Here is a 24,607-nt window from a genome sequence, read left to right as displayed (position 1 = left end):
TCGGGACAGGACCGAAGTATACATTTAGCATGCGGGCAACAGACTTTTTGGAATGACTCACAGACACTGAGAATATGGTAAGGAAAACTTTTAAATATGGGACAAAAGAACAGTAAGGTGCAGGGAGGACCTCAAGGGAAAAATTCTAAGCCAGGAAAGGGTAAACACCTGGAACCAGGAAAAGGTAAGCATTCAAAAACAAGAAAGGGGGGAAAAGACGAATTCCCTGAGATTCCGAGGGAAAGTCCCCTGCGTTGGATGTTAGAACACTGGGAGGACTGATCTGTGAGACGGAAGAGGTCCAAATCAAAAATTATACACTATTGTGTAGACGTGTGGGGAAATATGGAAATTGGAAAATACCAATACTGGCCTGTTTTTGGTATCTTCGAAAGTAAGCTCTGCCAAGCACTTTCAGATCACTTGTATGAGGAAGAGGAGTGGGACGATGAGGAATTGGACTATGCCAGGCTATGGGAATATGCCAGCGCACGGCTGTTCCCTATTAAGACCTCTAGCAAGAGGGTAAGCTCAGAAAAAACCTGGGAACCCCTAGAAAACCTGCCCCCCCCCCCATACCAGGTTCCCCCAGCTCAAGCATGGGTCCCGGCAGCTCCCCCATCAGCGCCCCCGGCTCAGCCTGCACCGCCACATAATGTACAAGTGCCTGATGCAGGCGCCCTGGGACCTTCTCAGCCCCCAAACCCCTTCCACACAGCACGGGGAGACACACACACGCACACCACACCGGGGAAAACACATCTCCTCCTGCTAGTAGAACCTGGCAGAAAATGAGGAGAGAAAACACGGGAGATAGTGATGATGAAAGGGACAGACCTAATCTATACCCTTTAAGGGAAGTCCCCACAGCTCCCGGAATCATCGGGTTTGTAAATGTTCCCATCAACACCAGGGATGTAAGGGCTTTCATAAAGGAAATGGGAAAATTAATGGATGACCCGTTGGGGGTGGCAGAGAGGTTGGATGAATTTTTGGGAAATAGTATATATTCATATGATGACATCTTGGCTATATTAAGATCCTTGTTTAATGCTGAAGAACGAGATATGATAAGGCAGGCTGCCATAAAGGATTGGGAATTCAGAAACCCCCAGGGTGGGAGCGAGGTGGAAAAGTGGCCAGAACAAAGATCATCATGGAACCCTCAGGCGGAGGCGGACCAAGCAGAATTGATGGGATTGAGAAACATGGGAATACAAGGTATTCGGGGAGTGGTCCCAAAGGGACAAAATATTAGCAAGGCGTTAAGGGGAATGCCAGGGGAAGGATGAGACTCCCACTGAGTGGCTGGAGAGGCTCAGGAAAAGCCTTCAAATGTATTCTGGTATGGACCCTGAATCCCCTGTTGGGGGGGTCCTTTTAAAAACGCAATTCGTGGCTAAATCAGGGGAGGACATTCGAAAAAAGTTAGAGAAAATAGATAATTGGCAAGAAAAAAGTTTACAGGAACTATTGAGAGAAGCACAAAAAGTGTATCTGAGAAGGAATGAGTTAAAACAAAAGACACAGGCCAGGGTGTTGGTGGCAGCAGTAAGGGAAGCACAAGCACAAATGTCTGGAATGTCAGATCCAGCCTGGAAGCCCCAGGGAAAGCTGGGATACACACAAAAGACAAACAAATGGGTAAGCACCCCTAAATGTTTTTACTGTAAAAGGAAAGGACACCTCAAGAGGGATTATAAGAAAATAATAAAAGATGGAATGGTCTTTCAAGAAGAATAGATATGTCAGGGGCTTTATAATTTGGGGTCACGGACATCTAGAGAGCCCTTGATAAAATTAAAGGTTGAACCCCCAAAACAGGAGTTAGTCTTTTTAGTTGATTCAGGAGCGGAGAGAACCATAGTCCAATGACTGCCTCCTGGATGTATCAAAGGTAAGAATTTTATGACTGTGACTGGGGCAAAAGGGGAACCCTTTCAGGTCCCTGTCCTAAAAGATGCAGAAATAGAATCTGATAATAAAATCTGTGTTGGGGATATTTTATTAGTAGAAGAAATGTAATACAATTTATTGGGGAGAGATTTAATGGTAATATTAGGAATAAGTATAATTGCAAAGGACTCACAACTCATGGTAAGTTTATACAACCTAACTACTGAGGATGAAAAGAACATTGATCCCAGGGTCTGGCACACTCCAGGGGAAGCTGGAAAATTGGACATGGAACCAATTCACATTGAAATTGAGAGGCCAGAAGACCCCATGAGGGTGAAACAGTATCCCATCCCTCTAGAGTGAAGGAAGGGATTGAAACCAATAATCAAGGAATTAATAAAAAGGGGTGCCCTAGAGCCTTGCATGTCAAGACATAATCCACCTATCTTGGCAGTTCAAAAATCAGATAGTAATTATCAGTTGGTACAAGACTCAAGAGCAGTAAGTCAGAGAACAAAACCCCTGTTTCCCACAGTCTCTAATCCATATACTTTGCTAAACAATGTGTCCCCAAATGATAAATGGTATAGTGTGATCGACCTAAAAGATGCCTTCTGGACTTGTCCTCTAGCTGAGGGAAGTCGTGATTATTTTGCCTTCCAATGGGAGGATCCAGACACCCACAGAAAACAACAACTAAAATGGACTTCCCTCCCTCAAGGGTTTGTAGACTCACCCAACCTTTTTGGTCAGGCCCTTGAAAAAGTGCTTAGCGAATTTGTGCCAGTCCCTGGGACCAAACTACTACAATATGTAGATTACTCTAACCTGGCTCTAAGGAGGAAGAAGTAAGGACTGGAACAATAGCTTTGTTGAACTTCCTGGGAGGACAAGGGCTGAAAGTTTCAAAGTCTAAATTGCAATTCACTGAACCTGAAGTAAAATATTTGGAGCATTGGTTGACAAAAGGGAAAAAGAAACTAGATCCAGACCGGGAGGCAGGAATAATTGCATTACCCTCTCCTAAGACAAAAAGAGAAATCAGGCAATTGCTGGGACTTTTGGGCTATTGCAGACAATGGATCGAAGGGTACAGTGAAAAGGTAAGGTTTTTATATGACAAGCTTACCATGGATAGACTTAAGTGGACTGAAAGAGATTAAAATCTGAGAGTTACAGAGGATTAAAGGAAACCCTCATGGCAGCTCTGGTATTAAGTCTCCCTGATGTAAAAAGGCCCTTTCAGCTCTTTGTGCATGCAAGTAATCACACTGCCCATGGAGTTCTAACTCAGGACTGGGCAGGGGCCAAGAAACCAGTCGGTTATCTATCCAAGCTCCTGGACCCTGTCAGCAGGGGCTGGCCCACCTGTTTACATGCAATTGTGGCAGTGGCAATATTAGTAGAAGAAGCCAAAAAGGTAACATTCGGGGCTTCATTAACCATCTACTCCCCCCATAATGTAAGAAGCATCTTGCAGCAAAAAGCTGACAAGTGGTTGACAGACACCAGGCTTCTGAAATATGAAGCCATTCTAACCCACTCCCAGGACCTGGAGCTAAAGACTACCCCGGCACAAAATCCTGCCCAATTCCTGTTTGGGGCAGTCCCAGGGGACCCCCTCCATAACTGTGCTGAGATCGTAGAATTACAGACCAAAATACGACCAGATTTGGAAGAAGAAGAACTCGAAGAAGGGGAAAAATGGTTTGTGGATGGTTCTGCAAAAATTGTGGAAGGTAAAAGAAAGTCAGGATATGCAGTCATAGATGGGAAGACGGGAAGGGTGGTAGAATCCGGGCCCCTGAGTGCAGGGTGGTCAGCTCAGGCCTGTGAGCTGTATGCAGTATACAGGGCTCTGCTGGGACTTGAAGGGAAAAAGGGAACAATTTTCACTGACTCCAAATACGCATTTGGGGTAGTGCACACCTTTAGAAAAATATGGGAAGAAAGGGGTCTGCTAAACACATGGGGAAAGGGACTGATTCATGAAGAAATAATTAAACAGATCCTAAAAGCCATTAGAGAACCAGAAGCTATTGCCGTGGTTCATGTAAAAGGACACCAAACTGGGATGCAGTTCAGGACTCAGGGAAACAACTTAGCTGACAAAGAGGCAAAAAGTGCTGCTTTGTTAAAGGTAAGTACCCCAGAGGCTGAAAAAGGAGAAGCCCAGGAATTCCCTCTCCACCCCTCTGTAAAAGAGATAGAGGGTTATCAAGAGATCAGGAAGTTTGGAAGAAGGTAAGTGGAAGTAACCAGATGAGAGGGAATTGTTGTCAAAGGAATACACTAGGAAGATTTTGAAAAGATTACATCAACAAACACAATGGGGAGCCCGAGCTCCGGCAGAACAATTCTTGAGATTCTTTGGTTGCAGAGGTATGTATGAATTGGCTAAACAGGAGGTGCAGGGGTGCATAATTTGCAAAAAAATAAATAGGGCAAATTCCCAAAAGTTAACAATGGGGAGTCGCCCAGCAGCTTACCGGCCTTTTGAAAGGGTCCAGGTAGATTTCACTGATCTACCCAAGGTCAGGAGATACAAATTCCTATTAGTCATAGTGGACAAACTAACCCACTGGGTGGAAGCTTTCCCAAGCTCCCAGGCTACAGCCTGAACAGTATCAAGAATCTTACTGGAAGAAATTATACCTCGATGTGGGTTAGTAAGCTGCATTGGTTTGGACCAAGGAACACATTTCACAACAAAAATTATTAAGCTATTGGCTGATGCTTTAGGCATTTGATGGGAATACCACACCCCGTGGCACTCCCAAAGCTCAGGGCAAGGTGAGAGAATGAATCAAACATTAAAAGCCCAATTAGCCAAACTGATGTTAGAAACAAAAATGTAATTGATAAAATGCCTCCTGTTGGCCTCATTAAAGATAAGAACTATGCCTCATTCCGAAATGGGACTTTTACCTTTGAAATGTTATATGGGATGCCTTATACCCACGGTATGCTTGTAGGGCATCTGAGATTAAAGGACAGACAAATACAACCACACCTAATAGCATTAAATAAGAATCTTGAAGAATTGCAAAAGCAGGGGGTGATCATGCAGCACAGCCAAGAAGGGGGTAGGAAATGAGAGCAGATGGGGACGGCAGACACTAGGGCAGGGGAAACTGGGAAGGTGGAAGAAAGGTGTCTGGGCTGAATGGGAGCCTGACAAAAGAGGACGAGAGGGCTTTCCCTCAGCCTGTAAGTCTCTGTTGTTTCTCAGGATGTGAACCAGGATTTTGATGTTGCCAGGGATGGGCCAAATATCCAGTTTGCTGCAATTTCCCCAGCTGTGGCCATGACAGGGAAGAAGGTCTAAAAAGGGAAGGGAGGAAAACAGCCCCCACACTGGGCATCTTTGGAGTGGCAATTCCTCCCATTCCTTCCCGTTGGTGAGGAAGCTTTGCCTGACAGAATGACACAACTGGGGACAGGGGAAGGGGCCTGTGGACAGCAGCTCTCACAGATGGGTCACCCAGAGTGGGGGTGGCCCACAGGGCTGTCCAAAGGGGCCTTCAGGCAGGCCAACCTCTCCCCCCACATGTGGTGGGCAGTTTCCTTGTGACACAGTATCAGCACAGTGATGTGACAATGCAGTGATGTGACATCAACATGATGGAACAATGCCCCATGGCTATATTTAGCCAGGAGACCAGCTGCTGTGTTTCTGGAGCAAGAGTCAGAGTGGGATCACAACACCATGAGAGGTCTTGGCAAGAGCTATGGAGCACCATCTCACTGCTGGTGTCCTGCTGAAAGGCAGAGGCACTGCTGAGTGTACTGGGAATTAGGGGGGAGGGGACTACTTGGCCAATATAGAGGGCTCTGCTGGGGAGCCTGAGACATGGGGTGATGCTCTACGGCTTTGGGGCTGCCATGCAGGAGGCTTATTGGGCAACACCTGAGTGTCTGTGTCTTCCCATCTCAGTCCCAGAAGACCACACCTAGGAGAAAGAAATACCGAAGAAAATGGACGTGGAACTGCTAAAACTCCCACTTGCAGTCAAGATCCCTGTGACACCTGGATCCAAGCCTGTCTTCTGCAGGGGAAAGCTGGGTGAAAAGGTAAAGGAAATAGAAAGGGGTAGAAAATCTCTCTTCTTTCATTGAGTCCCCACCATGCAAAGATTTTCTTGCAGCTGCCTGTTCTACAGCAGGAGCTGCAGCCCTTCAACTGGACAGGACTAGGCAGGGAAAGCTCCAGGCTTCCTGGAATACAGAGGAGAAAGCACTTGTCCAGCTTAGCACTGCTTTCTGGCACTGTGCATGTGTGTGGCTGGGCCTCTGCCTTCAGCAGGCAGCGGTGTGTGTCTGGATGCCAGGGCAACTCATCCCTCCAGCTCATGCCACAATGTCAAGCCAGGCCCTGGGGCACCTATGAGGGAGATTCCAACCTTCTGCTTGCCTTCTTGGCACCTCTGGAAAGGCTTGGGCTTCCCTGCCTGGGGTATACACATGCTGTTGTCCTGCAGCTTGCACTGCACCTTCCCAAGGTAGAGATTTTGTGGAGGTGAAAGTAGCCAACACAGCCCTTGGGCCTGCCTAACCCAAGGAGACTGGTTTCATCCTCCCTCCACAGGCTTCATTTGAACCTTTGAAGGTTAATTTGTGGATGGGCCTGCAGTTCTTCCTGGTGGCCTAAGATACCTATTTGCTGGTGGGGTTGCTGTGGGGTTTGTCTTTTCTCCCCTAACCCATCCCAGTCCAGCCTGGCCCAGCCCATTCCTGTAGTCTGTCTATGCAGGTCTCTGTGCCTACAGAAGGATGGAGAAGATCTTTAACTTTTCACAGGTACTATGCTGTACCTCTTCGCTGCACTCTCCTGCCCCCTTCATACTCTGGAAACTCTCTCTTACAGCTCCACTGTCCACTTCCTTATTTCTCTCTGGATGATCCCTACTGCCACCACCTCAGCCTGGTATACAACTGCCTGCATGACCCTGTCCTTCGGGAGTACCACAGGCGCAAGGATGTGCTACGGTTGCTTAAGAAACAGGGCTTGGTCACCAGTGACAACAAGGTAGGTTTGGACTTCAGGCTGATCAAGAACAGCCCTCTTCAACAGGGCTCCCACAGCCCTTGCTGCAGCCGCCTGCTGCTGCCAGAGGACAGAGGCGTGCGCTGGTGTCCCTGGGAGCAGAAGCAGCACCAACATGGGCCTGGCAAGCCCCAGGCCTGCCCTTCTCAGCCTGCCCCACGCTGCCTCTTCAGCCCTGACTGGGGGGACATCAGTGGCCCCAACACCAGGGTATGGGCGGAGGGCTTGGGGGCGGCTCCTCTCCTGCTGGGGTCAGGCTGTTTTGGGAAAGGCCGACTGCATGGCTTGACAGTTTTTGGGGGATTCTGCCCTCATCCCTCCACAGGTGATTTGCACTGTGAAGGAGTTCAACGAGTACAGGCAGTACCTGACCAGGACCAAGCTGCAGTCAGAGCAGATCTTGGGGCAGAGAGAGGTAGGCAAAGCCTTGTGTTCAGGGCCATGGGACTGTGCAGGGCTGTGCTGCTGGGCTGGGCGCTGTGGTGACGAGAGGACTCCACGGCTGAGAGCTGAGCCAGCGCAGGGCGCTGAGCTGGGCACGGGCAGCAGGGCCATGTGCAGGCACACCCCGTGTGGAGGGAAGCCCTTCTCTCCTGCCCTCGTGGCCTGGCCGAAGCAGAGGGCCAGCCTGAGCCTGCGGGGAGCCTCAGCACGCAGGGGCTGAGTGCTGGTCCAGGCACCATGACCCACAACCTGGTGTCACCTTTCAGGAAGGGCTTCTGCCATCCTGGGCCAAATTAAAGCATGGCCCCAACCTGCCAGGAATCGCGAACATTTCCTGCCGGAGAAAACGGCGGCTGCAGCCTCAAAAGCCTTCTAGCCTACCCAAGGGCCAAAAATCAGGGGGATGCAGAAAAGGGACAGTAGCTTTGAGCAAGGGCCAAACTTACTCCTCAGCTGAGCTGGGCCAGAAGGATGTCAGCACTGCTGGTGATTCCCAGAGGAAACCAGATGGTACTGCCAATGGCCTGTTGAATGCTGTGTTTGAGCAACTGACTGCAGCAGAAGCCAAGAAGCTTGAAGAGCTGGTTGAGACTGTGGTGTACAGAGTGTTGGAGAGGTTGAAGATTCCTGGGGATCAGCATGTCAGCTTTTTACAGAAGGCTTCTCGGGGAATCAGAGAAAGGCTTTTAGGCTGCATGAGAGTAGAATGTTCGGATACTTCTCTAGATCACCATCAGAAAATGGAAGTGGTGGCAAAAGAGCTTGTAGCAACAGTGTTGGAGATCTTGGGGGACCGTCTGGCATCCAGCACATCCAAAGCTGCTGAGACAGGGGTGCCAGTCAAGTGGGAGGAGTTGCCTCTTTCTGGAAGAGCCACCCAAGGAGACAAATCCAAGGACACTGCAGACAGAGCACTTTCACAGACTTCCCTTGACACACTCACCACAGAAGTTGTTGAAAGTGTTCACTACACCTTAGAATCCTCTATAACTTCTCAGTTTGAACAAGACACTAGCTGTGAGTACACTGAAATCCTGGAGCTTCCTGAGGGTAATGTCTCCAACAGACAAGTGCAGCTGTCCCAGACACTTCAAAAGCAGGGCATGGAAGCAAGACAAGGATTCCCCAGAGCATCTGAACAGCAGAGCCTGAAAGCAACGTTACTTGCCCCTGCAGAAGGGGCTGGGTGTGCCAAAACCATGGAACCTGAGGATTGTGCAATGGTGAAGGAGAACTTAAAAAGAAAAATGAACCTAGAGTCAACAGCCTTAGCCAACACTTTGGATATAAAGACCATGTCAAATCGGATTGCTGACTCAGTACTAGAGAAGATCAGTGAATCTGGGTCTGCACCAGCCCCTGACAAGAATTTTCAGGGGCCTGTTGCAAACCCACCCACATCCCAAGGTGGAATGGACAGCTGTGCCACTGAGGACACTCTCCCTGCCATGGACCGATAGCCTTCCCAACAGCCCATCCCTCCAGCCCAGGCCAGAGCACGGCATAGAGTGCCCAAAGCTCATCTGACACAAGTGAGGTGTGTGACTGGAGAGCTGAAGAGCCCTCAGACAGTAAACACAGACCACATCATTGTGGTGGCAATAAAGAGTTTATTTCAAAGGCCTTGTTTGTGCTTTCTTCAAGCTAGACCATACTGTCTCTGGGCATTTTACCTAGTATATATAACCTGCCCTATCTTCCATTCTTCAGCCTCTGTCATGCTGAGACCAAATTTTATAGGGAATTTGAGGCAGGGAGGCAAGGAGTAGCCAGCATTTTTGTCTTGTTGAGCAAGCTTTGCTGTTGAGCAAATGGAACGATCAGTTTGGATCTTTTCTGCTTTCTCTGTGAAAGAGTTCAGGTGTCACCTGTAAAGTCTTTATTTAATGATCAGCATGAGCAGAGTTGTGCACTCCACAGGATTCACTGGCAGATTGAGCAGATTTGGCCCATGGAGACCAATGCCAAGCCAGGGCTGTGTGGAGCGGGGCTCTGGCTCTGATACACCCATAGACTATCTGTGGGATACCCACCAAAAATGAGATGAGAAAAGATGAATTAGCTGCTGAGGTTGCTGCTTTTAGAGCTTCTGTTGTCCTACACCATTTGTCAGCCATGGTGAATGGTGGCAAGAACTGGTTGTGGGTGCAATGGGCTGGGGAAACCAGCTCAGGCATTCATCATCCCATGACAAGGGAACAGGAAAGAGCATGGGTGTTCTGAGTGAGGTGGACCACATAGGGACCTATGGGGCCAGAGTTGAGTGCCTACAGGTAGCCATGCAGGAAAGCTTTTGGGAAATATGGAGTCACTCATCAGCTCAACTATTCCTTCCAAAGCAGGGGACACTAGCTGAGGACTCTGTCCAGGTCACAAGGATTTGAACCTGCATCTCCTGCCCCAGCCTCTGCCTGGACCTTCCTCTGTCTCGCCATGTAAACTATACATTTTGTCTGAAGTTCTTAGTATTTACTGGTACCATAAAGGGAGCTTGTGTCTGAGAACTGGAGAACTGTGTGACCTCTGCTGTCAGAGCTGGATGCTGGCAGGAATCGAGGTCTGAAGCCATGAAGGTGTTACTGCAGGAGTGAGCCTGAGTCTTGGAGCCTGAGCTGAAGCATTTGGCTTTGGCCTTTTCTGATTTGGCAAAAATCAGCTCATTTCACAGAAAAGCTTTGGGGAACACTCAGAAATTGGGCTGCAGACATCCCACTAGGAAAGGGTTGTGTGAGGTTACAATGTTCCTGGTCCTCTTTCTGTGCTCCATTGTCCTACAACCCACCTACAATGCTTCTGCCAAACAGACTGGTGGAAAGACTCAGTGGTATGGCCAGCATATGTGATCCTAAACTGCTGGTGTGACAGAGCAGCCCTCACTGGCTTTCTCTGAAGTGCAGCAGCTTTTCCTAGACTGACAGGACAGTGACCACACCCAGAGCACAAGCAACATGACCCAGAGCCTGGGCTCATTCCTGTGTGGCTGAAGTAGCACAGCCGGCACCTGCCTTACAGCTCGATGCTGTGCAACCAGCACCAGTCTTGAGCACCAACAGACTGCTTCCAGTGGTTCCTTGGACCACCAGTGAGGAAACATGAGAGAATGCTCCAGTCTGAACATAAAAATGTCCCCATCAGGTCAGCCTAACAGCCCAATTTATTACATCTCCATCAGCAGAGACCCTGCAGGGGGCCACACCGAGGATGCCTGTGTGGCCACCTCCTACAGTCCACCTGCAGCACTCCCAGCTGCTGGAGGAGGGACATAAACAGAATATCCCTCTTACCCTCCAACTGCCCATAAACTTCTCTCATACCTTTATGACCCTGAGAGGTTCCAGAAGATATGTGTAAAGCATTATTGTCTTCTACCTGTTTCAACCCATTCTCTTCCTAGATTCATTAAGTGTCATTTGGTAGCTGCAGAAATTCACAAAAAAGACAATTCACAAAAGATACATGAAGAATGTATTTATTACTATTAGAACACAGGAAAAGCTACTTTACTGATTGGTATTTACAAATCTGTTGTTGGCAAAGACAATATCCAGTGTCTTTTATGAGCATGTTTTACAACTCTTGCCAGAATCTTTCACTTTTATTAGAAGCAAATGCCTATGGTTTGATTGCCACTGGCTGAGTGCAAGAAGTAAAATTGATCACCACTAGTAGTGGTGCTCCATTTTACTACTAGCAGTAGTAGTGGCTGCAGGCAAAGCCTGACACAGACACAGGCACCTGCAGCCCAAAGAGCAGGGCAGGTCCCACATGGCTGCTCCAGCCCTTGGCAGGGAACAGGACAGCCTGAGCCTTTTCAGCAATTCAAGTCTCAGGACAGCATGTCAGAGCTGGTAACCTCTGCCCGTCTCTACACTTCTGGGGCAGTAGCTCCACATCTGAAGAATAAGTTGTTCAGCACTGCAGAAGGACAGAGCAAGCTGAGCAGCATCAAAGCATGGAGATGGGTGTGTATGTGAAACAGATGCTGGCACATTTTGTGGGCATGCTTGACAAAACTGATCTTGACAAGGGAGCAAGACTTCTGCCCACAGAATCATCTGGTATGAGGAACCTTTATTCAGCTGGGCAGAAACTGAATTCTTGCTGTAGTGTTCAAACTCATCTGAACATCGGCTCTGGGAACCCTCTCAGAAAGACTCTGCACATGGCACCTCACACCCACGCTGGTACTGATTCAGGCATCAGCTCTAAACCCCACTGTTGGCAGGGCTCAGCTCCCCACTGCAGTCTGGAGAGGATGATCCCAGGTCCCCACTGGAAAGGGAGGGGGATACAGAAACACAAAGGCAACCTTGCATGATACTGGCAGACTTGGAACTGCATCAGTAATTCCAAAACACGCTTTTTAGCAGCAGACCTGCCTCCAGCAAGGAAAACACCTCGAAGGAAGAGCATGGATACCACAGTTGACTACAGGCAGTACCAGCATTTCTCAAACACACAGCACTGCTGCTGCTCTGCCTGGAAGGGCGTACCTGAGCATGGTAGCACTTCTAACTATTGGGGGCTTTCTTAAACTTGGGTTGAGCCAGAAGGGTGGGTCCAACTGGTATTTAGTTCCTGGCAGAGTGGTCTGAGAAAGATGTGGTATTAGGTAGGGGGGTGTAGGGAGCTGGAGCTGTGAAGGCTGTTCTGAGCATGGGTTCAGGTGCTCCTCAGCAAAGCTGGTGTCAGCTCATGCTGTCTGTAGCAAACAGGAGCTGCAAGACCAGTGGGGTCACTGCTCCAGAAGATACAGCCTTCATTAAGAGGATGCCAAAGTAGTTGCTTACCTGTTTGTTGTCAGGTTTGTGGCCTTCCTGTTGTGCCCAGCACCATGGTGTGGGTGGGTACTCAGCACAGGGCTGGTCTCACATGCTGCTGCATAGTTCTACAGTTCTTGAATCTCCACACCTTCACAGCCCTCTGCCAACAGCATTGTGGGATGTCAGAACAACCCTGACACCTCCAGACAACAGTCTGCGGAGGTGAACAAGGCTGTCCCCATAGTAGTAGGATTATTCCTGATGAGGCAGTATCTTCCCTAGGACCAGATCATGCCACAGCACAGGAGTGTTGTTCTCCTACTTAAAGCCAACTCTGTCTCCAGAAGAGAAATGGAGAGTCTGACTGCCCTGTGTAGCAGTTCCTCACACATGTCACAACTTTCACTGAGCACCCAATCTTGCAGCTCTCAGGAAGAGGATTGTGCTTCTCTGACACGCACTGAAAGGCCAGGAACTGCTAAACCTGACTTGGCATGCCCAAGGATTTCCTGCTGCTGACAGAACCAAGCCTTTCAGAAATATCCAGTCCTTGTGATCATATATTGGGAAATGCTGAAGGGCTAACCAAGGGTGCAACAACAGCAAGGACAAGGGAAGAAACCTACATGGAGAGGAGAAGACTTAATCTAGCAACTTCTCAGAGCAATGTTTTACACTGTGGGGTCAATGGCTCAAACCAGCCCTTTGATGAAGCTCGTGTCCAAGTGTACTATCAGCATGCGGAGAAAAGACATTTCTTTGCGTGTGTTCTCAAAGATAACGCGAGGGTCGTCAGACTGGCAGCGCAGACAGTTGGGGGCCATCACCATGGCCAGGTTATTCACATCCATCTTTGTTCTGCTCACATTTGATGGCTGAGCAAAGATCTGCAGGTAGCAAGAACACATTCAGATGGAGCACTGGAAAAGGGCAAGGAAATCCAAACACATGGCCCAAGAAAAAGTGCAAGGAGAGCAGATATAAAGCCTGCCTTAAGGACAGTGCCCCAGGTGCCACACATCCACAGGGAAGAGCACTGTGCTCTGACACAACCAACAGAGCAGCAGCCTTGGCAAACAGGAAAACAACCCCAGAATCTACAAGATCAGGATCAGGGTTTATTGCTCCCATAAGGAATAAGGCCAGCAAACATCCCTCCATCAATCCCACCTTAAGTATAGCTAAGAGGTCTTAAAACCATGCTGATGGTCCCACCACAGCTGTCCCACTAACTGTGCCTCACATGCTCCTGGGCCCAGCGCAGGGCTGTGGGGGCTGCCTACCTGCAGGAAGTGTATGAGGTAACACAGGACCAGTCTGTTGAGCTCTGGCAAAAGCTGCACCACAGCCACAGCAGCATCAGGGTTCTCATAGTTGCTAATACACTCTTTGTAGAATTGCTGTGGGATCACAGGCTCCTCCAGTTCCCGATACCAGAGCTTGAGGAGAGAGGCTGGGCAGAAAACAGGTGCATGAGAACAGCTCTGGTCACTTCCCCACTCCCTTCAGGGGCAAACTTGGCAGTGAGAGAAATGGCAGAGAAGGGATTTCTGAGCTTGTGCTGCTTCACCTTAATTCAGTCTTAGGCACCCAAACAGACCAGTTAGTGGGAAATACTGGCTTCTACCTACATGCTTGTCCAGGAAGCAGCACTGGGGCTGCCTAAAGAAGAGGACAAGGATACCTGAAAGATTCCCACCACTCTGCCCAGCTTGCGCAGCCTTACTGCGTCAGAGAAAAACATTCTTCCCCATTCCCAGTGTTTCCTCTATGGGCAGTGTTTGGAAAGGCAGTGAAAAGACACGGAACAAAATCCCAGTCAGTGGAGACAGCCTGTGTACACATTCCCAAGCAGCAGCACACCCACTGAGCTGCTCCTGCACGTGCCCCTCTGCACTGTGCCGTGGCTGAAGCTGCAGCAACACACCTGCAGCAGTCCTGTACCTGGTATGTTGGGGTCACTGAGACTGTTTGGGATTCTCCACTGATCCACCTGCAATTTCAATGCATTGACTTCATCTATGTCACCAGGTATCCTGCAGAGACACAGAAAAGGTCCTTTTGAGTTAGCCAGGCAATGTGCTTGGTGAGGCAGCTGGCCAAGCAAAGCATGGCTCCAAAGCTGCTTCTGGGGCCTCAGGAAGAAGGCCTCAGGCACCAGTGACAGCTACAGCAGCAGTTCCTCAGAGAGAAGAGGGTGCTTATTTTTATACACCATCTTGAAGTGGGGGCTCCACTAACCTAGATATCAACTATTGCTGTTCTCAGGAGTGATTATTTTCTGAAACCAGGCTTCTTTGCAGCGTGTTCAGTCCAAAGATGAGCAGCATCTCTGGCTAAATATAGTTATATATATACACACATACATCTCTCTATCTGTCCAGCTATTAAAAAATTTACCCATACAAGGTAAAGTTGAGTCTTTTAACAACTATTTTAAGTTTAGCTACAGAAAAACTAATTCAAATCTTAAATGCAAAACAAAACCATACACACAAAGAAAACAAAGAAAACTCAAACCCAAAGCAGAATCCCCTGTGTTCACCACACAGATTCTGTGTGTCTATTGACTCCTTTGTCTTGTGCAGCACCAAGGCTGATGTGCCGCATTAGATGAGGTTCTCTGCCAGGATGCCGGACCTCTTCCTTCCCCTACACCGGCTAACTACCATTGCCAAATCTGATGAAAGCTCATCGCCCTGCCTGGAGATGAGCTGTCCGCATAATTAAGTCACACCTACACCAGTTCCCTCTGTGCTAACACATGCAAATTGGCTAATGCTACTATAAGAGGTGATTCCTGAACATGAGGAAAGTCAGATTTTGTCCAGTCCACAGTGAAGTGCTATTCCTAGGGAAGAGGAAGCATGGTCAATCTTAACTCCTTGGCTATGAGGACTGACACGTGGGTTGCTCAAAAGTAGCACAGCACCGCAAAAACTCACCTGAAAATCCCCTCAGTCTGCTCCCCTCCCAGGGCCAGGACCTGCTGTGATAGCTGTGTCTGCACCCAGGGCAGCTTGTTCCCTGGGTACATATCCTGCTGCCGCAGCATGATTTCCTCCAGGGAGCTGCCAAAGAGTGATGGCGTGAGGATGGCATTCCTGGCGTGCGTTATCTCTTCCACTGTTGGTTTACGGAGGCCCTGAGGACAGAGAAAAGCTTAGTGCAGCCATGGCACACCCAGTCCACAGAGAAAGAGTGACCCAGGGATGGGGACAGTGAGTAACCAGGAGAGAGAAGGCTGACCCTGCATGTGGTCACCTCGTCAGTCTCCTGGCAGCATGGTTCTTGTTCTGCTGCCTAGAATCAGGGGCAGTTCTATTCATCAGGTCCAGGAGGAGCAGAGAAGACCACTTTGGAGAGTATGGGCTGGTTTTGCAGAGATTCTGTTGCTGTGTTTTGCACAGCAAGGGGACTGCTCTGGCTGCAGCTCCCCCTGCTGCGGGAGGCAGCATGGAGCGGAGCCCAGCCCAGCCCCAGCTGTGGTAAAGTCAGCAGAGGGCACCTACACCCCAACCCAGCATCAGGCGTGTGCTTAGCCACGGAAGGTGTACAACATTCCTTTGGAGATGGGAATTCCAGGTATTTCCAACTCCAGGGAAAGCTTTGCTCTCAGAGGTGCTAAAACCTGAAAAGTGGGCATTGGTACCGGTTGCTTCTGACAAATACCAACACTTTAAAAGGGTTTTGAATTGAACTGTGGCAGCAGTTTGGAAAAGCAGAGAGTTGTCACAGGGGGAACAGGCTGCCCAGCACAGTGGTCTTCAGCAGTGATCCCTGCAGCTAAGTGGGGAATACAACAGGGGGAAGCTGCCACTGAGCCCTCTGAGGGTCAGTGGCCAGGGCTGCAGTTGTGTGCAATGTGGTGTTTGGAGGCTTACTGTCCTGCCCCTGGCAGGATGCCAGGACCCTTCACTCCTCTCAAGGTATTTCAGCTAATTTGTTCACTATGCAAAGTTCAGATGGCAAGGAAACCCTAGAGGATTTTCCAAAAAAAAAAAAAAAACCCAAACAAAAAAAAAAAAAAAAAAAAAAAAACCAAAAACAAACCAAACAAACAACCCCCCCAAAAAAACAACAACAAAAAAACCAAACCAAAACAAAACAAAAAAAACCCACCAAAAAAACCCCAAACCAAACCAAAACAAAAAAAACTCAAAAAACAAACAAACAAACAAACAAACAAAAAAAAAAACCCAAACCAAACCAAACCAAACCAAACCAAACCAAACTAACAAAAAACCCAAACAAACAAAGAAACAACCAAACCAAAAACCCTGATGACCAGATCTGTCTTGGTGACCTAGAACTGACAGGCCGAGGCCATCTGCTAGTTTTCATGGCCACAGGCAGAACCATGCAGAGGGAAGAAAGGAAGATTTTCAGATAAAACAAAGCACAGACTCCCCCCTGCACCAAACATTGCTGTATGACTGTTTGAACTAGGAATTAACAACTCTGCAGTAAACCAGCTGCAAGAACCAGCCCATATAAGCTATCAGTGCAAAGGGAGACTCTTCCCTCACCTGAAGAAACAAAATGATGGGTATCCACTGCACAGACAGCTCCTTTTACCCTGGAAACAGGTAAGTGTTGGGTTTGTCCTTGTCGCTGAGGCCAGGAAGCAGCCAGCTGTGCAGCTACCTGCACAGCAGGCACTGCTGTCTGCCAGAAGGATCAAGGGAACTGGACAGCAGCCCTCTCCCACACATTCATGGGGAGATGTACTCTGAGCAAGCCTCCCCTGCTCACTCTATATTCATTTCCCATCACTGAATCAGTGGTGACTGCCAGAGTCGCCCAGGCAGCCCCCAGGCCCTGCAGCCAGGGCAACTGCTCACCTTTTTGCCTCCAGTGATGGCTACTTTATGGAGTTTCCGGTAGCAGTACTTGGCATAGGTGCTAATGGGCAGACCTGGTGGGAAAGAGGAAATGAGTGGTCAGCCCACAGCGCCATGCACTCCCACACTGAAGCCCTTCAGAGAACTCCAGCACAGCAGATCATTCTGGCACAAGCAGCCCCCTCAATGCACAGCCCACTGCAGCAGGGCAGGACTGCTATGAAGGCTCATAGCTCTGCACTTCCTGATCCTGCAGATCTCCGCCTCTTGCACCTGGCGTGCACCTACCCTGCCCTGACTCCATGCATGGCACCCATTCAGCATTCACAGCCTGGGCGCACACATGCCTGGGTCCTAGCCTGGTGGGCACAGCCAGGGTTGTTTATTATTCGAGAATTTTGGTTCCTTTGCTAGTGAGAGAGGAGCAGTAGAGAAAGCTGTGTGGGGACAGAGCAGCAGCACCAACAGTGACTTCAGGACACAAGAAGAGGCGTGGAAAGGTGATGGGATCTTATCTTCCCAGAGACCTGCAGAAGGCGTCCTCATGTTCCTGCCTGCCACCTTCTCCAACCCAAGCTTGTACCATGCAGCTCAGGCATGCTCTGTGAGACAAGGAAAATGGGACACCCCAAAGCTTGGGAACTGCACCTCAAAAGCTGCTGCCCTCCACAAGAGCACCTGCTCTGTTTGGTTCAGTGTACTCTGAAGGCAAGTGCAAGCCACAATTCACAGAGATAATCCCTCCGTGACATCAAAAGAAATGTTTGCAATGACAGAGCACTGGTTGCTGAGAGTTTTTCCAAAACCGTTGGCCTTTTGTTCTCGTTCAAGTAAAACCCAAAACTGCTCACTGAAAACAGTGAACAGATCTGCCCTATCTGATTCCCTGCCAGGCCCAAAGCTTCCAGCACAATTCAAATACTTGTGGCTGTGGAAGTCTACATTCTAGTCAGATACTGTGCATTTCACATCAGCCTTTCACATACCCTATGGCTTAGGTATGCTGACTGGGAGCTTGGAGGTCTTCAAATCCTGTTAATGAGGAGGGAGGGCAAACTCCTCCCAAGCAGAACAATTCCCAGAGGTGGGAGATGTACTGTCCTCTCAGCCAGCAGATAAACCACAGCTCCTCTCGATGAAACAAGCACCTCCTGCCTCCATCAATCTGCCTCACAGCTGGAGCAGAGCTTCTGAACACCGCTGGAGTCACACCAGAGGAGGTACAACAGCATTCCCATCTCCCACAGGCAATGGGAAGGAAAGCCAGTTTTAGGAATTTCTCTCTAGGGAATATCTAAAGAAAAATATTCACTGTAAGCAAAAATCCTGCTAATCCTAGGCATGACTTACACTGGGAATATCTAAGGATTAAAAGGAAACAAACCAAATAAGCTACCCTGTGATGCTTCACTATCCCAGGTTCCAGCTTCTGCTGTCCAGTGTGAGACACACCCTGAAGAGAGGTTTCACCCTTCTCAGAGGGGAAGAGGAAGAAGCTGAACTGTGTCCCTGCAGCCCTGCAATTTTACAGGAGACAGCATATTTAAAATTAATAAGAAGAGATTTTTTTCACATTTTATTTAGACCATGAAACACATAATCACCCTAAAAGCTTAACAATGTTTGCAAAAGAAACTGGTGTCTTGCAGATTCTGCATGGCTGATGCATGGGCAGCAGTCAGACACATTTCCTTGAGGCCTATTTTGTACTTTCCCAGGAAGCTCCCTAGTCCCAGAAAAAGCCTAAAACCTACATCCAGCACTTTCTGCAGCGAGGCCTCCTGCTCCCATGACAACCATGCTGCAGCCTCTGACCCAATGGGGTCTGATGGGGTCACACATGACGCTGACCAAATTTAAGTAACTGAAAAATAAACTTTCTGCATGCACAAGAGGATGGAGGAGTTACTGTACATATACCTGAATGGCCAAAAAATAGGCAGGAGCCCTGAGGAACAGGGTGAGCAGCACTCATCCTGGAGGGCACAGACCAATGGCTCCCATGCAGCCTCCCTGCTCCAGAGTAGAAACCATCTGTTCCAACACAAGTGCTCCTGGCTCTAGGGCATGTGCAGAGTGGGATGGGCAACAATGGAGAGAGAGACATGGAGAGGCCAGGAGGCACACACTGAGCTGCAGGAAGGAACAGGAGGGAGAGGAGAAGAATTTAGCTTTAGCCTCAGCTTTTCCAAACCAGCAACCTGTCCCAACCATCTGCTGCTTTCAGAATGCTCAGCTAGAGGCTGACTCCTGGCACCGAGCCACAAACATGTGGCCAAACATAGGAGTTTCCAAACTCCCTCCACAGCCCAGCTCCCACCTCTTGGTGCAGCTTCATCTGCACTACCTGGAAAGGGCTAATTCTGAAGGCAATTCTACTTCTGTGAGCACATAATGAATCTGAGAAATCCAAGATGATCTGTTATTCCCTATGATATCATGGTAGCCTCAGGAGGTCAGGAACAGATGACTACTAACAGCCCACACAGTGAAAAATAGTTTTCAAAGGAAAATATTTCTTCATATGCCAGCCTAGAAACATGTGTGGACAGCATCTTAAACATCTCCTTTTAGAAAAAGTTAAAATTCAGACTGGACATGTGCGGGAATATTCCTTCTGGAACAGACTTAAATGCTTTCCTGCAAAAAAAAAAAGTTCTAAAAATGCACCGAACAGTGTGGATTTAGGACCTGGCCATGAGATATGTATTTTAGCACTAGAGAAGTTGTTGTCTGAATATTCCTCCGATCTACCACAGCCTTTTGGATCTCAGCCTGGCACAGCCAGAGCAAGTTCTCAGACCAGACCAGGATCCCATCTCACTGCACTCTATAGCATAGGGGTAGGTGCTCCTGAGCAGGTAAGTTAGGCCTGGCACCAGCAGTGCTGTTCTCCTGGCTTAGATCTGCCCAGGATCCCCCATTTTACAGCACCACTTTAACTCTGCTTTTTCACCCACCAGTGTTTCCTTCTACATCCCAACAATGCTTCTTAATCCTGCCTGCAACCTTCTCCAACAAAGCTTGAACCATGCAGCTCAAGCATGCTCTGATTCCACCATTCTCTATATGGGAAATGCCATGTTCATCAGCCAGACAAGCCAGCAGCCTGCACCAGTCACCAAGATAAGAAACAGATATAGAATGTCTTAAAAATTAGTATCCCCCTTCAAAAAACTCCTAGCTTACAGCAGGTGGGCAATACCCTAAGGCAGTGTTGTACCTAGACTATTAATCATCAAGAGACAGACCTCCCTTCTTTGCATTTGTTCCATTTCTTTCTAAATCTCTTTATGCTCTGAACTGTGGAGGCTGGTGGGCCAACAAGAAAGAATCCACAATACTCCCCTGGATGGAAAACCCCTCAAGCCATAACCACCATTTTTAGGCTGAGGAAAAGGTCTTCTCCCAGCACGCCTTGCTGTGACATGCAAATTTAATTTATCCCATTGGCCCTCCCCCCTTGCTCCACCCCTGTGCCCTCATCCCATTGGCCCTGGTGTTCTGCCCCACTGCACAAGATCCCTAGATAAAGCCCTGTTTTCTCTGCCTGAGTGGCTCTTTGTCGCTAGATCCCTTTGAGGAAGAAGCGCAATAAAGGCTCTCCTTGGAGCAAAGACCCCATCTCTCCTTCTATGTTGCCCAGATCACAGAAGAGCTGAAATCATCTGGAGTGAGCACAGACATGTCTGTGCCCCCAAGGTGTCTTTTTCAAGATGCTTCTCTGGGAAGGTCACAGCACTCTGAACAACATCCGTCATGACAAGTGGCGCCCAAGGTGTGGCCACTGCAAAGAGGTCCCTGAAGAAGCATCTCCTGCAGCCTCTTTTGTGCTGCCTCTGGCTGCAGGACAAAAGTCGCTGTCAGCGCAGCCACTTCCCCAAGGAGAACCCTCATGTTTTAGTGGGGACTATCTGAAGGGTGACTGGGACCCTCCGAAGACTGAAGAGGCCGAAGAAGTGCTGGAATACCAGAGGCTAGTCAATGGGCTGACCACCTCCTCAGCAGGTTTTTGTTGACCCAATGGGCATTGATCCAAAGAGCAACTGTAATTTGTATGTATATTAGGGTCTTCTGCTCTTGCATTTCTCTTCTGCTGGGTGTGGCAGTGAAGTTTGAGGATGGACAACAATCTTAGTTACCCTGAGTAGAACCTTCCTCAAGGAGACATCTATTTCCAAGTTGTGGATGCCCTTGTAGCGGGGAAATTTGGGGGTTCTAAGGGGAATCTTAAGAGATTTATAACTTTAACTGTTCTAATTAGTTTTAGGAAATTTCATCCATTGTTTTGCATTATTGTTAAGTCAATGGAAAAAATGATGAATGATTCAGGGAATGATTCAGGAAAAGTTCTGGGTTACCAGTTAGAAACCTTCTTCCTCTCCCCATATACCCAAACCCTCTTCCCCACCTGAGGGGCGATTAGCAGGTGGTTGTTGCTACTCAGCACAGGGCTGCTATCAATCCCCTGACGCCTTCCGATCCCCTCTCTCCCCTCTCCAGGACAGCAAGGCGCCTGCTGCCCTGGACCTTCCCCTCATCCTCCACCCTATGCCTCTTTACCCTGTTCCACCTCTATTGACTCCTCAAAAAATGGTGCCAGCAATGTGGCCAGTCCTGCCGTTATGGTGACTCCGTTTCCAAGTTTTCCTGCCCTTACACCCCAAAATGGCAACCTCCTCACCTCTCCTCCGCCCTTTTCCATGCCCTCCATTTTGTTTGGCTCTCCCCTTCCGTCGGGAATCCCCTCCCCATTGTGGACCCCATCTCTTCCTCCACTCCTTCCATTCTTGGCTTCTCTCCCATAACACTGGAACTGGAAGTGGCAATGACAGCGACCAGAAGGAGGCCATACTGGCTTCCACTGCCACTCACCAACTGGTAGATCCCAGTCACCCAAAAAAGCCCTGCACAATCATGAAGCATCCTCCATCCTCCTCAGAGGATGGAAATAGCAATGCCTCAGACTCAGATTCCTGTCCTGAGTCTGAGGACCACTAAGCCCAAACACAAAGGGAAGCCACTTGGGAGGAGGATTTGGAACTGGCCAAAAAAATCTTGGCCTTCCCAGCTGCGTGTAAACAGGGGAGAAGGACAACATCACACAATTCCTGGGAGCCAATCCCCTTCAGGGACATTTCCTCAGCAGAATGTCCCCTGGTCATCTGGAGCTGTGCTGCTGCCCCAGGCGGGGACAGCACGCCACTCTGCTGCTGCGTGGAACTGGGGGTGTAGCCCCTGCCTGTGCATGTTGTCAGCAGAGCATGCTGCCACACTGAACCAGGTGGAGAAGAGGCACCGTGCTGCCCAGCTACATTGAGTGGGCATTCTGCTGCTTCTCCAGGCTCTGCCACCCAGCTGAGCCCCCAGGGGTCGTGCCCAGTTGCTGTGAGACAGTATCCAGTGGCTGTGAGATGCCTTGCCCCTGTGGGACAATGCCTGGCCGTGGAGTGGGGTTTGCTGCTGCCCTGCCAAGCTCTGTTACACCTGCTAGGGATACACCAGAGATGATGATGCTGCTGAGACAGCACAGTACTGTAGCTTTCCATTTGACCTTGGCGGGTCCACCCGCACTGAGCCGCCATGCTGGAAAGCCCCGAGACAGCAGCTGCGACACCAAGACCGGAAAAGTTCAGTCACAACACTGCTTGGCTGTTGCGGTGCTGCCACACCACCGCCGCCTGGGGGAGAAGTGCCAAGATCAGGGATCCGTGTGATCCCACACAACACTGTCCCTACAGAGAGTAACGTTCTGTGCTTCAGGACAGACTGCTCCTGAGCCTGCTGCCTAACACCAAAACCAGGCAGCATTTTGTTCTGCTATTGCACACAGTGAGAAATTTTCTTCTTGCTTTCCCTAGGTAATCTTAAGTTTCTTTTATCCCATTGACCGTCTCCCCTCTTCCCTCCTTCATGTCCAGCTTGCATGTTACCTTCCCTGCCTCACTCATCAGCCTTGGAGGGACCCTGGGCAGGACATATAGAGTGGGCACAGCACAACTACAGCCAAGTGCTGCTTTGCTCTCTGTCCCTTCCCTGCAAGCTCCTCATCCCTCTTTTGGTTTCTAACCACTTCCCAGAAATGCGTATGTGTTTCTGGAAATTCATATACAAGATGGAAAATGTCTTTCCCTCCTCAAAAAGGCTCAACTGGGGCCTCCCCCTGCACTTGCAGTCAGGGACCTCTCCCCCATGTAAAAAACATTGCTTTTGGTGACACAATATTCTCTGCTGCTTGATTGCTCCATTCGTCACCCTTGCCAGATCCCTCTGCACCCTTCATTTATATAGCCGTGAATAATTTTCTATCAACACTGAGCTGTCAGCTCATGATTTGTCTCCTTGTATAAACCCAAAGACCAGTTTACATTCCTGTGGGATCAGCAGACAATCCTCCTTCTGAAAACACAGCATTTATTCCTACCCATTCTTCTGCCTGCCAAGAGGTTCTTCATGCATGAAAAGACCTTGCACAACATTTGTATTTCATTTACTCATAGAGAATTAAGCTAGAAGATGAATACTGCACAGGTTAAGTGTGGGAGACTTCAGAATTCTTTCTTTGGATATATGCCAGATAGTAAATTGTGGGAGGACAGATTGTAGGAGAATAAGAGATAATGCTGAAGGCAATCTCGCTCCTGAGGAGTTGCATCTGTACTAATTACCAAAGAGTAGGAACAGGCCTGCCCTTAATAGGGCACAGCTGTGTCCAATAAGGATGGCTGTTACAAAAGAGTGGATTAACTGGTCAAGACAGAGCTGGAGTCAGTCAGTTGTACTGCTGCAAGGAGCAAGGGTCAGGTGGTCATGCTAGGGACAATAAGGGTTAGCATGTGCTACTAGGGACAGATAGGGTTAGGCGATCATGATAGGGACAGAAGTCAGCCAGCCACGAGGAAGAAAGAGAAAAGGAGTCAGTGTTGTGAGATGCTGCCTGTGAGAACTCAAAGAGAGAAGGTATGAAAGTCTTGCAGTAAGATAATAAACTAATGGTGACAGTCAGTGCACATCCACCATCAATTGGTGCCAAGCACCGACGCCAACAATTGGAGACCCGTATGGAGATGACTTATGACAGTAAATGTTTACTCATCTATGAGCTTCTGGACTGAAAGGAGTATATGCATATGTATGGGGAATCACTGCTTCAACTCAACTTTTCACTGAAAGACTTACATAGATGCCTACTTATCTTGAATTCAGTTCTGACTGAAGTCATACATTTGATTTCCTTATGGATTTCTCTGATGTTACAGCATCCGTAGGCATCTTAGTATTTCAGAGCCACTAAGGAACTTCTCACAACAGCCTTGCAGCTTCAGGTACATCCTACCCACCCCTCGCACATCTGGAAAGCAGCGCTGGTCAAACAGAAGTAGGTGTTCCAGGGAAAAACCTGATCTTTACAGCCAGCAGCAGAGACAACCTGGCATGTTCCTGCAAGATTTCCCCTTACTTCAGATGCAATTCTGAGGTCAGTCTCCAGAAAAGGTCCTCAGAGTCAGTCACAGCGAAAAAGCTGTTTTGAGCGAGCTGCCAGCCCTGCTGGCTCCTCCACTGAACCCCTGCAGAACAACTCATAGCCTGGTCCCTGCCAGAACAGCCTC

General features: G+C 48.9%; 2 protein-coding genes across 6 annotated transcripts in view; one reads left to right on the top strand and one right to left on the bottom strand.

Moving 5' to 3' along the window:
* The first annotated feature begins 721 nt into the window (after nucleotides 1-721).
* Nucleotides 722-7,712, top strand: LOC146765687 (fibrous sheath-interacting protein 2-like). 2 transcript variants are annotated; one of them, XM_085557700.1, is made up of 3 exons: nucleotides 722-5,973; nucleotides 6,767-6,928; nucleotides 7,272-7,712. In XM_085557700.1, the coding sequence occupies exons 1-3, from the start codon at nucleotides 5,878-5,880 to the stop codon at nucleotides 7,608-7,610; spliced, it is 597 nt and encodes a 198-aa protein (XP_085413826.1). In that variant the 5' UTR covers nucleotides 722-5,877; the 3' UTR covers nucleotides 7,611-7,712. Both variants share the same exon structure in this region; 1 of them encodes a protein (XP_085413826.1).
* A 3,131-nt stretch (nucleotides 7,713-10,843) lies between these two features.
* Nucleotides 10,844-24,607, bottom strand: part of LOC110473800 (rho GTPase-activating protein 39) — a 60,471-nt gene continuing 46,707 nt past the window's right edge. Inside the window, exons 6-11 of one of the 4 annotated variants that reach the window (XM_085557690.1) lie at nucleotides 18,918-19,130; nucleotides 16,998-17,071; nucleotides 15,099-15,298; nucleotides 14,098-14,189; nucleotides 13,443-13,606; nucleotides 10,844-13,046 (exon numbers count right to left, since the gene is read on the bottom strand). In XM_085557690.1, the coding sequence (XP_085413816.1) occupies nucleotides 12,846-13,046; nucleotides 13,443-13,606; nucleotides 14,098-14,189; nucleotides 15,099-15,298; nucleotides 16,998-17,071; nucleotides 18,918-19,130 (944 nt within the window). In that variant the 3' untranslated portion in view covers nucleotides 10,844-12,845. Of the gene's footprint in view, nucleotides 13,047-13,436; nucleotides 13,607-14,097; nucleotides 14,190-15,098; nucleotides 15,299-16,997; nucleotides 17,072-17,316; nucleotides 18,515-18,917; nucleotides 19,131-24,607 lie in introns of those variants that run through there. The other 3 variants (XM_021536656.2, XM_085557691.1, XM_085557692.1) reach the window with 3 other exon arrangements.

This window comes from Lonchura striata, chromosome 20, assembly GCF_050655825.1.
Source record: "Lonchura striata isolate lonStrDom1 chromosome 20, ASM5065582v1, whole genome shotgun sequence".
In the NCBI taxonomy this organism is placed as follows: domain Eukaryota; kingdom Metazoa; phylum Chordata; class Aves; order Passeriformes; family Estrildidae; genus Lonchura; species Lonchura striata.
Note: the sequence above shows the minus strand (reverse complement) of the source record. Positions and strands in the feature narration are given on the sequence as shown.